Consider the following 12,442-nt stretch of genomic DNA (forward strand, 5'->3'; position numbering starts at 1 on the left):
GCAGCCATCTCAAGTCTCAACAACAGGCGCCAGCCGAAAGCGGGGCTTCCTGCAGTGCAGTGATGTCTTCTTGTACCGTTCCTGCTTTGGCTGGCTGGCAGTATTGAATAAAAAAAGAAAAAGAGGACGGCAGCATGAGCAGCTAGCCTGTCGCGACGAGCAGCTATAGTAAAAATGGACCCGTGCAGATGTAGGGTTTGCCAGCACGTATCTCATATTCGTATAATGAGTCTTCATGAAAAAAAAAACATTCAATCGGCCTCAAATCATATGGTTGTCCAGCCAGGGTGGCTCTCAGGGCTGGAGGCGGGCCCTCGAGTCACCATATGATACACCTCCTCTCCGGGTTCATCTTGGTGCGCTCGTCGCAGTCGAAGGTCTCGGAGAAGGCACGCATGTTCTTCAGGGGAATGTTCACCCTGAAACCAAGGGGAAGGGTAGCGACAAAAGTGAGCGCGCAATGCTTATGCATTCCTCCTCTGTCCAGGAGGTCCTGTCGTCACATCCTAAACGCAGAGCTCAGAGACAAATTCCAGATTGGTATAAGGCGCGCGATTAGACACGCGCTTTCGCTTTATTCGCGCAGCTCTAGACATTACTTGAAAGGTGAAGAAAAAATTCAAAGGGACACCTAATTTCAATATGCGTTGGCAATGTGACTACATTAGAGCTATTGATGACTTAACTATTGCCGCCACTTCCTGTCTGGTTACGTCACTTCCCTCTAACCAATGCGCGAATTTTATTACCAACGATGCATTAAAGACAATATGCCGGCCTGCGACGGAGAAAGATATGACAAGTAGCGCTAAATATATTGACACGAGGAAGAGTGGCGCACACAGCTAATGCTGGACACCACATCAAGTTAATACACATGTGGTTCTACAGGCGAAACATCAGGCGGGCCCAAAGGTGACAAAAAAGAGCGAAATGCACACCAGACAGCAGTATAAAAAATAAGTGAAGGCGACCAAAAGTCACCCTGCAAAGGATGTCGTAAAATTTTTTAGATGACCTGCGATGTCCAGGCCATGTGAGCAAACGTGATTCTATTTCCGGTGTCCGTTGTGTCCACCATCCGTTCTCCTGTCATCATCACTGCGAAGCAGGCTATCTTGTCTGACCACGTTACAAGCACCCAACTATCCCAGCTGTCTACTATAAAACGTGTGGCCAGTTGCTTCCGGCAGTGTGTCGTGAGAGCCTCGAAGCTACAATCCCGTTGATGAGTACCTCCAAGACAGATCTTTATGTATTTTCCTCTTCTTCTCGCGCAGTATCCGCAAGCTTACTATCTATGAGGGATGATGGGCTTTCATCCCCGTACTTATTTTCCCAGCTATTTCACGCTCATGGCCCAGATCTGCGGTCACTACTTGACCTAGACTTGACTTGACCACTGCGATTATCTCGCTGATTTTCGTAAACTCATCACTTCAATAATAGCGTGAGAGCACACAAGGGAAAGAGAGTCCACCAATTCGCCCAAACTGCAACTTCATTTCGTAACCTGTTCATCCTTTCACAGACGGCTGTACATCTTTGGTTCCTTTATTACAATTTTTAGTCCTACAGTTCGGCTTCGAGTGTGAGGTCATCACTCACGTAGAGCAATCGCTCTGCCCAGTTACTTAGCAGTGTAATATCGCCAGAAAATCGGCGTGCACAGTGTGCGCAGTACCAGACGTCTTATTGGCATCATTATATCAAGAACTAAACACGCAAACAACGTCCTACTCCAAGTTTCTTGTGCAGTTAAAATCATCAGTGATAAAGGATTGATGCTTTAAGAAAGTACAAAGGGAGGCAATTTCTGTACGACCGCGGACGTGCTGAGCAGGAAACTGTACGTGATTCGCACGAGAAAATAATTGTATTATTTAAAAAAAAAGAAATATCTCATTTGGTGAACGTCAAGTGTACCTGCCATCTTCTTATGTCTGCCAAATATTGATCCACAAAGAGGGCTGGCTGCTTAGTCGCGCACAAAAACGGGCACTCGTTCTAGTTTTTATTTATGTCTTTACTTATTACAAAATTATGAATTACCCACGAAAACCCGCATCATCAAAATACTGGCTGAATATAACATTTTTTCTACATAAATGTGAGCTAAAAAATATCACCTGGTTTTTGTCCCCTGAATCTCCGAAAAAAATGAAACCCAAAAAGAAACCATTTGTGTCAGCAGCGCGAACACAATCAGGAAAAAGACGCAGATAGGACAGAGCGCATACCTTCCAACTTTAATGGAAGAAACTGAAACCCGCCCTTATATACACACCAGGTGAACGCTCACCGGGGGGGGGGGGGGGTAATCAAGGCTACGTGACAGTCCCAGGCTACGTGGCAGGCTACGTCACAGTGACATAGGTTATGTGTTCTCAGAAAAATGAACTTTTGAATACATAAAAAAAAGAACTGCACTGGCGATCGTACCATGTGATGCGACAAAATTATTGGTCGTATATTTCGCGTATGCATCGATCGCCTTCCTATTGCGCCTTTGAATTTGCTTTCGCCATGGGCTTCTCCTGGGTGGACACCTACTGGAGGGTGTACTGGAGGAGTTAGGGGAGTGGGCGAATGCTCGTACGCGGGAGATGCATTTCACAGAGACTGCTGTTGATGGCCCGTTCCCTGGGTTTCGCTTCGTTGTAGTATACTAGTACTACTACTACTACTACTACTACTACTACTACTACTACTACTACTACTACTACTACTACTACTACTGATGCTACTGCTACTACTACTACTACTACTACTACTACTACTACCACTACCACCACCCCTTCTACCTCCACTACTACCACCACTACTACCACCACTACTACTGCTACTGCTACTGCTGCTGCTGCTGCTACTACTACTACTACTACTACTATTGTTACTACTACTACTACTACTACTACTACTATTGTAGTAGTAGTAGTAGTAGTAGTAGTAGTGGTTTACACGTGAGCCGCTCGGCGGGTGGTTACCGTTGAAGGACGAGACTATGGCATGAGCGAGAAATGCGTAATCCCCGTTGTCAAAGGTGAGGAGCACTCCCTCTTTTTCTGTGGAACGCGGTCACACAAATGCTCTCCCTGCCCGCTTTAGAGCCTTGCGCTTGGCCATGTCTGTCCATTAAAGCTGTACGACAGGCAGAACATCGTAGCTCATCTCTCCAACCTTAGCAAAAAGACACCGTGTCAGAGGTCGCGACTGAAGCATATTAGCATTCTGCCATCGGAGCTGATGGCGAGAAAAACGACTGAAGTGCCGCAAAGTGGTGGAAGAGCTCACTGCTCACCTGAAGCTTGCTGGGCTGATGGGTCCGCGCATTCGGCGCTCATAGTCCGTCCTGGAGCTCAGCGCCGAGCACATATTCTGTGAGCGGAAAGCACGATACTTAAAGCGTGATTCTGACGAGATGCTATCTTGAGAAGGGAAAGTGCGAAATGCTTCCGTTGTAACGAGATATGCACCTAGACATAGCAGCTCTCTGTCAGTACGCAACCAACACTAAAGCTAGCGAAAAACGTGCCCCCGATGGTTCTGTTGTCAGCAATGGTAAGCTGCGTGCTATGGAATGATTCCTTGGAAGTGACACTTTTATAAGGTATAACCACCTATTCCTATCTATTACTGGGTGAACTGTACCGATTTTGAATCCCCAGGTTTTTCTGCGAGAAGCTTAATGGAACCTTTACGTTCAAATCTGGCTCGAAAGGAATGTCTCCACCTCTTTGTAGAATACTCCTCGCTACAAAACGCAGGTTGCCTTGAATGCCCGCAGAAGACAGAAAACGACTTTTGCTGCTTGTCCAAACAAAAAGTTAGAGACCTTAGCTGCTAACAAGCTCCCGTGGGGGAAAAAAAAACTAGCTGCGAGACTGACAACGTGCCTTTGATTCAGCGTAGGTAGCTTCGCAGCTCTGTTGTCCCATCCATAAAGTATGGCTGCATGGTTGATGGATTTGCAGTGCTAAAGCAATACCTTGGGTAATAAGGCAAGCAATACCGGAGGGCTGCAGATTAATTTCGACCGCACGGTGGCTGCAGATTAATTTCGACCGCATGGTCTGCTTAACATGCACCGGACTCTACGTGCGCCGTGCGCTTTTGTACAGTGCCTCCGTCGGAATGCGGCCGTCAAGGCCTGTCACATATATTGAGGAGCCTAAATTAAATTTTAAAGGAAAGAGGTTTGAAGAGGACAACGTGGATTAACCGAAGAATAAAGGAGATGAAGAAGAGGCATTCGGTGAGGTGGAGAGAGATGATTGGCGGAGAAACAGTCGGTGAGGTGGAGAGAGATGAATGGTGGAGAAGAGAAGAAGAAGACGACGACAAGGCTTACGTGTACTAATGCGAAGGCTATAAAAGGGCGAGTGAGAGCGAGGCACGGGGGGGAACAGCAGAGAAGCGGAGGCTCCGGCGGGTCAGGGACACTGGCTGGAAGAGAGCGACGCCGGCTACTGCTCCGGTGAGCTTCGCATCGTAGACTTTCTGCCGTGCCTGAGCCCGTTCCGGGGAGTCAACAGAGGGCGCTACCACTTGCTACGGCCAGGGGTGTCTCCAGCGCTGTTGCCACCCATCCGGTTGGTGCCGCTAACGCCAACAACACCGACATCACCTCCACGGGCGCTTGGAACTGGAGCTTATACGACGCCGCCAGCAACGCCAGTCCAAGCACGTCGAACGCCGCCTCGACGCCGGATACTGGATCCATACGACGCCGCAGCCGCACCGAACCAACCGTGAGCACGAACGCCGACCACTAACAGTAGAACTAGTATTAGACGCTGGTAGCAGTGTGCCCGGGTCGTGTGTATTTATAGCCTTTGTGTTTTTTGTTAGTTTTGTTAGTTTTGTGTTCTAGTGTGTGTGTCACATAGGGTGTATTAAATGTGCATTTGTGTGGGTACACCCGTCGCCTAGTCCATTCTTTCGACTCGAGTGTTCTCCGGGGAGATCCGCGATAAAGTGGCGAGCCGTTGCCAGGATTCATTTCCTTTTTTCTTTTTGCTTTGTCTCGGATCTTTCCGATCTCTCGACGGCAGAAAGTATGGATTTGGCAAGAACGTTAGAACTGGCGCTCAAGCTAGGGTTAAGCAAGGAAGAGGGGATGCGTCTCTATGAGGAGGATGGAAAGAGGAAGAGAGAGGAAAGGGCGCAAGCACGCGCAGACGCTCGCGAGGCGAAAAGAGCTCGCGAGGCAGAAGAGCGAGAAGCTAGAAGTGCTCGCGAGGCAGAATAACAGGAGAAAAGAAGGATAAGAGGAGTTTATTTTGTGGAAACAGGCCCATGTCGCAAGATGATATGAGGAGATCACGGACAATGATCAGCGTTCCTTAGCGGGTACAGAATCTCCTAGAACGGCCAGAGTTTGCCCAAGAAAGCTGATGGCTCCTTTCGATGACAAAAGAGATGATCTGGACGCATATCTGCAACGATTCGAGCGGATAGCTTTGGGGCAAGGCTGGAAGCGCAGTGAATGGGCCATGGCATTGAGCATGTGTTTAGTCGGAGAGGCGCTGAATGTGTTTGGAAGGATGCCTGCTGCTGGTTCCATGGACTACGAGAAAGTCAAAAAGGCACTCCTCTAAAAATTCAGGCCTACGGCAGAGGGTTTTCGTGAGAGATTTCGCACCGCGAAACTTGAGGATTCGGAAACCGCTAAGCAGTTTTCCTGCAGGCTGACCAACTATTTTGATAGGTGGCTTGATATGTCAAACACAGAAAAGAGTTTTGAAGGGGTTCGTGACAAGCTGGTCACAGAGCAAGTTTTAGCGTGCCACAGCTCAAAGCTAGCGCTATTCCTGAAAGAAAGTTGTGTTCATTGGAAGAGTTCGCCGACACTGCAGACCAATTCCTCGAGGCTCAAGGGCTAAGAAATTTGAGTAAGACAAAGGAGGAAACCCCAAAAAATCCTAGAGAATGATGCGGCAAAGCCAAGAGCATATGGCGGTGCATCTAAGGCGCCAGTAAGGTGTTTTCTCTGCGGTAAGGTGGGACACCGTGCCGCTGACTGTCGGACTAGTAGCGCTGCCCAGAAAACACAGGTTGTGTGTCAAGGTTGTAAGAGGAGGGGTCATACTCTGGATGAGTGCCGATACAGAACGCAGGACCGAGCTGCATGCGTTGTCCACTCTAGGGTAGAACTTGTCACGCCACCCGAAGTTCCACAACTGAAAGGAGAGCAAACGCCGCTGGAAAATGATGCAGTGAGTGAAACACCCATGTCGAAAGAAGCAATGCCGGTGGTGGTTGGGCAAATAGGGGACCGTCCTATATTGGTGCTGAGAGACAGCGGAGCCAACACAGTCTTGGTTCGGAGCAGCCTGGTGAAGGTCGAGGATCTTACAGGGGAAGCATCGGTCGTCACTCTGGTAGACAGCACAGTAAGGTACCCTCCTGAAGCCAGGATTCTAGTGTCCACGCCATATTATACGGGGCAGGTAGTGGCAAAATGCATAGCCCAACCCATCTACGATCTCATCTTGGGAAACATTACGGGTGCAAGATGTGTCGAAGGCCCCGATCCCGAGTGGAGGATGCTCGACGTTGAAGAACGTCCAAGGGAGAAAAGGTCCGCGGCAGCTCAGACGGGTGCAGTCAGTTTCTCGTCGGCAGGGGAGACAAGAGCTCAAGCGACAGCCCGAGCAACGCAGCGTCCGCTCTGTACTCCTGTTGCAATGTGCTTGAGCGTAACACCGGGCGAAATTGCAATTAGGCAAAAAGAAGGCCCGAGCTTGAAAGCCTGCTTCGAAAGAGTCGAAGAAAAAGTGAAAAGAAAGAAGAGACGTACGTCCTTCGAATATCAATTGGTAAATGGTCTTCTGCACAGGGAATGCATATTTAGTTCAGGAAGGCCGGTTCAACAGCTGGTGTTACCGAGAGATATGCGAGAGGCCTTGCTACGCTTAGGACATGACGCCATTATGGCCGGACACCACGGTGTTCAAAAAACTGTGTCTAGGAACACGGAGGAGTTCTTTTGGCCGGGTGTTCAGAGTGACGTTAGGCGCTTTGTTCGCTCATGTGAGGTGTGCCAGGGCACAGTTCCGAAGGGAAGAGTTGGTCCCGTACCTCTGGGCGAGATGCCAGCCATCGACCTACCGTTTCAAAGAGAGACTATTGACACTGTGGGGGGGCGGGGGGATAAGGTACTAGTAAACCCCGATTTCAGTGAAGACAGAAGATAACGTTGGAGCTGACTTCATGAGTAGAGCCAACTGAACAGCTCTAGGTATCTCTGGGATGTATCTTGTTGTTGTTGCTGTGTTACTGTATCTCTGGGATTTATCTTGTGATTGTTGTCGCTGTTGTTGGTGTTATGCGATCATACAAGGGAGTGTGTTGTGGACACGAACATGTTTATTAAGGACTCTGTACGGACAACGGCAGTGGTGTGTTAGTGTTCTGACAACGCAATTTGGTGTGCTGTGTTAGTGGTGTGCGTTTGGTGTGTGCAGGGTCCAGAATCGCCACAGAAGATAGTCGGTTGGCTGGATGGCTTGAAGTGGAGGATGACGTGAGCAGTTTTTCATGAAAAAAACTCTTGAGAGAGGGGGCCCTTGTCACATATATTAAGGAGCCTCAATTAAATTTTAAAGGAAAGAGGTGTGAATAAGACAACGTGGATTAACCGAAGAATAAAGGAGATGAAGAAGAGGCATTCGGTGAGGTGGAGGGAGATGATTGGAAGAGAAGCAGTCGGTGAGGTGGAGAGAGATGATTGGTGGAGGGGCATTCGGTGAGGTGGAGAGAGATGATTGGTGCAGAAGAGAAGAAGACGACGACAAGGCTTACGTGTACTAATGCGAAGGCTATAAGAGGGCGAGTGAGAGCGATGCATGGGGGGAACAGCAGAGAAGCGGAGGCTCCGGCGGGTCAGGGACACTTTCGCTTGAAGAGAGCGACGCCGGCTACTGCTCCGGTGAGCTCGCATGCTACGGCTTCGCATCGTGAACTTCCTGCCATGTCTGAGCCCGTTCCGGGGAGTCAACGAAGGACGCTACCACCTGCTACGGCCAGGGGTGTCTCCAGCGCTTTTGCCACTCATCCGGGTGGTGCCCCCAATACCAACAACACCGGCATAACCTCCACGGGCGCTTGGACCTGAAGCTTATACGACGCAGCCAGCGACGCCCCCAGCGACGCCAGTCCAAGCACGTCCAACGCCACCTCGACGCCGGCTACTGGACCCATACAACGCCGCAGCCGCACCGAACCAACCGTGAGCATGAACGCCGACCACGAATAGTAGAACGCTAGTAGTAGACGCTGGTAGCAGTGTGCCCGGGTCGTTTGTATTTATAGCCTTTGTGTTTTGTGTTAGCTTTGTTAGTTTTGTGTTCTAGTGTGTGTGTCACGTAGGGTGTATTAAATGTGCATTTGTGTGGGTACACCCGTCGCCTAGTCAATTCTTTCGGTCCGAGTGTTCTCAGGGGAGATCCGTGACAAGGCCACGATGGAACCAATGACCATGGTCTCAGCAGGCGATTGCCCAGCCACTAAGCAACCGCGGTGGGCTCTAGGGAGACAAGTGGCCACAGCATCCTATTACCAGGCGTTGGCCGTCAGCCAAGCCTGCATGGACTCGTGTTAGTAGCTGTATGAATTCTTTCTTTGTGGGACGGTTCCACCCGACAGGCACAGTCCAATCTGCCTCAGCTCAGTATTTGGACACTTCTGTGCTAAACCTCATCCTCCCCAAACAGCCCACGTACCGAGGCGTAGGCGTAGAAGAAAAGCTGCTCGGCGGTCATGTTGTTGTCGCCAAAGTGCCACTGCGCCTCGCGGTTCACGAACGGCGGCCGGCTGTACTTCAGGATGCTCGTGTAGACCTGCGTGTGCACGGGCGCACATGCATTGGCGTCAGTGGATGGAGTTTATTCCTTTAGATTTCTTTGTTATTCCTGAAAAATGCTGTTTTCTAGAACTATAGTTTGGGCTTGTTGGTTCATGATCCACAAAGAAAACGGCGCGAAATACGGGGACAAAAAATAAACAAACGTACACGGCACTGGTCCTGCCATATATATTTCTGTTTCGCCCCGTATTTTGCGCCGTTTTCTTTGTGAACCTGAAAAGTCCGCAGTCCACTTTGCATTACCTCTTAGAATCGAATAATAATAAAAAACTAACTGGAATAATAATAATCTTAATAAAAAATTAATATTCAGATCTAAATCAATGAAACTTCCTCCGGTCAGACCAAGTCGCAGTGGGTTTTCGGGCTTTAGCCGGCAGTCATTTGTAATGGCGGACTGTAGCGCCGATAAATTAACGAAGGAGTAAGGAGTTCATTGCGAAGGGCTCGCTCTTCAGTCTGGAAATATGAAAAGAACGGTGAATAAGAGGAAGAGCGAGAAAGCGATCCCCCAGGATTGAGCCAGTGCACTTCCGGCGGACTCCGTGGGGAACGCCAGCAGAGAGTCCAGCGCCGCCCGCCGGCTTTGTGCCGCGGAGCGAGTACCTTCTCTGTAGTCGCTAACTGACACTGCGTCGAGGTGTGTGAGGCGTGGGTACACAGCCCACTATGGAGTGCCGGGTCGCGGATCAGCAGGGGCTAGGGAGTCAAGGAATTCTTATGCTTCCAATGCACTAGTGTACTGCGTTAGTGGTTGCTCTGCGGTCATTATCAGTGTCGTCTGTGAGAGTTGGGACTTCAGTTTTCATGTTGGGTGTGTTTGCCATGATGGTCCGGATAGTCACTGTATGGCGCTTACGCGTGAGCGTCAGTGGTCCAGTACATCTGGTGTGAAAGCGATGTGAAACCACAGGCGGCGCAGTAATACTGGTGAATCTGTTGAGAAGCTATGATGTAAGGAGTGGATGTTACGATGAGCCATGGCTTTAATGTCGACATTGTGTTCTCTATGTTCCGCAGGGCTCTGCGTGAGTCGGGAGCTTAGTGCTGACGGTGGTTGTCCAATTGCATAGGAGCAGCACGATCCAGCAGAGTGGGGCAACCATTACGAAAGAGACAGGCCATGAACTTGCTGTTCGCGATGATTCCGGGTGTCTCTTGTAGTTGCGAGCTATGTCTTCGGGGCCCAGTACACTGCACATGCACCACACCTCTCCGTTATGCGGTGGACCAAGGACTTGCCGCTTTGGGGGTTGCAGCATTCCTGGTACGCAGCCTGGGAGTGGGTGTAGACATAGACCACCTTTTCACTGTTACTCGTGTATGGGGACGCATATTTCTCCGGCAGAACTCTCCTTTCGAAGCATTGCACAAAACTCGGCTCCAATCACTTTGGGTGGAGAGGACGTAGGAAATTGTTAACTGCACGTGACATCCTCTTTCAGGTCACTGAGGACAGCGTGGCATCGTAAGCTTTGCTCGTAATTTTTGCTACCGCACTGAAGTGTCAGGTCAAGCGAAACTGCTGCGTCGAAATGGTTATACATAACGTGGCCGGCTCCGAAAACAGGCCGCTCATGTCATTCTCGGTTTCCTGTGTGTCTCAAGAACCCGCGACATTCTGGTAAAGGTGCGGACCTGTAGAACGCAGCCGCATGCCTCCAGCAACACAGAGTCCAGCTCTAAGCACGGGAGCCAACCCTTCGCAGAGAAGGCCGAGATGCTAGCAAGTGTGCGGCTTCATGGACACGCCCCGGAATTCGGGCTCTTGCCAACCCAAAACAAAAGGTCCGTGCAGGAACTGAGCATGGCACAAGCTACCGTGAACGAACCTAGCTGACCGGCTCCTTCTCAGCTCCTGCCGTGGTTTACCAATCCGTCACTTCTCTTGCGGATGCCGCGTTCCGTGGCGACACCACTGAGGGTATTGACGACTAGCTTCAGTAGTATGAACGCGAGTCCCGTCACTACGGCTGGACTGGAGTACACTGCCCGCAGAGTTGTATTTGTTTGAAAGGCACAGCCCGTCACTGGTACCCAAATCACGAGACGTCCCTTATTTACTAGGACGCCTGCAAGAACAAGCTACAGAGGACGTTCGAGAACCAGCATAGGCGACAACGCGCAAAGGATTCCCTGCAAACCAGGTTAGGCCCAGATGAAAACATGACCAGGTTTGTCGAAGACGTCTTGCGGTTTGCAGTGTCCACGCCGATCACCGTGCCACTGAGGACAAGAGGTGCCTGTCCTTATGCAGGGCTTCAAGAGTGACATTCTACTCTTCGGGAACCGCCGACAACAGAGGCAGACTTCGTTACCTAGGCGGCGAACATCGGTCGATCCCTTGCCACGCACGCGGAACGTTACCGTCGACTTGCCGGGGGTTCTACTGCTTCGAGTCTCTCGGCCACCCGCTTTCCGGTAGGCGCCATCGACGCCGCGAACCTTCGCGAGCTCATCCGCGAAGTCGTCCGGGATGAAGGTAGGAAGTTGCTTCCGTCTGCTGACCGTTTCGTTTCTCGTTCCGTCATGGGGGCCGTCCGAGAAGTGCAGCGCGCTCTATTTCCGCAATGCCCGGACGTCACTTCACCTGCACAGCCCGTCTTGACGTACGCATCCGTGGTATGTCACTCGCCGCAGCTGCCACCGACACAACTCGAGTGCACAACCCCTTTCAACCGCTGCACCCACACATACGACCCTCATCTGCAGCAGCACGGTCCAAGTAAGGTTGATGCGTGGAACAGCACCGACCACCGACCGACGTGCTTGCACTGCGAAGCCGGACACGTGTACAGTCGCTGCCATTACTGCGAGCTCGATCTTCGCGACTTCCAGCGGGGTGCTCCCCGCCCTATCCTAGATACGGTGAACAGCATCGCGAAACTGCGGAATTTCTGCGACATTTACCATTATCAGACCGGCCTTCTTGTCGTGACTTTGGCTCGCCGCAGCCGTGCCGGCTCGATTTCCGTCTTCGCTGCCTCCGGTAGGAAAGCCTCCAACCTCGACGGGATAACTAAGCCCAGCGAAGCATGGAGGTGGCGCTGCCGAACACGAACCTGTAAAAGAGCCCTCGTCGACAGCGATGCCGATTGCTTCTCCAGAGCTCCCGTGGACTCGGCACGTGCAGATGCGCACGGCGACAATGAGGACGCCTTTCTAGGATCACTGAGCACCGTAGATATGCCAGCGCGGTAAAGACTTGATATGTAGCTCAGCGAAGTGATCGCACATTTCTTGGAACAAGGGGGCACAATCCACGCCTCCTCAAACGCGCACTAGCCTCTTTATGCCTCCGACACGAGATTCTTTGCAAGAAGAGGAGGATCGGTGGATCGCTCGTGGGCTCCATCGCGACCGCTTCGCCGTGTTTTTAGCCTCCCCCCTCCCCCCCTGGTTTCCTGAGTGTCGCAACAACCTACGACAATATTCGATTCGCTATGAGACCATTTCGAATACTCGCACATCAGTACCAAAACTAAGACGGATTTAGTGGTCCAAAAGGTTTATGAATGCGATAAGTGGGCGTCATTCCAAGCAGTGATTCTCGGCGGATAGCTGACACATCGA

At 50.8% G+C, this 12,442-nt stretch overlaps 1 protein-coding gene across 2 annotated transcripts in view; it reads right to left on the reverse strand.

Annotated features, from left to right (window-relative positions):
* Positions 1-204: 204 nt before the first annotated feature.
* The window catches only part of LOC144123057 (endothelin-converting enzyme 1-like), a 60,424-nt gene continuing 48,186 nt past the window's right edge, over positions 205-12,442 (reverse strand). For both annotated transcript variants that reach the window (XM_077655972.1, XM_077655973.1), the window contains 3 exons: positions 8,727-8,843; positions 3,302-3,378; positions 205-419 (listed from right to left, as the gene is read on the reverse strand). In XM_077655972.1, coding sequence (XP_077512098.1) covers positions 320-419; positions 3,302-3,378; positions 8,727-8,843 — 294 coding nt within the window. In that variant the 3' untranslated portion in view covers positions 205-319. The remainder of the gene's footprint in view (positions 420-3,301; positions 3,379-8,726; positions 8,844-12,442) is intronic.

Source organism: Amblyomma americanum, chromosome 3 (assembly GCF_052857255.1).
Source record: "Amblyomma americanum isolate KBUSLIRL-KWMA chromosome 3, ASM5285725v1, whole genome shotgun sequence".
Lineage (NCBI taxonomy): Eukaryota > Metazoa > Arthropoda > Arachnida > Ixodida > Ixodidae > Amblyomma > Amblyomma americanum.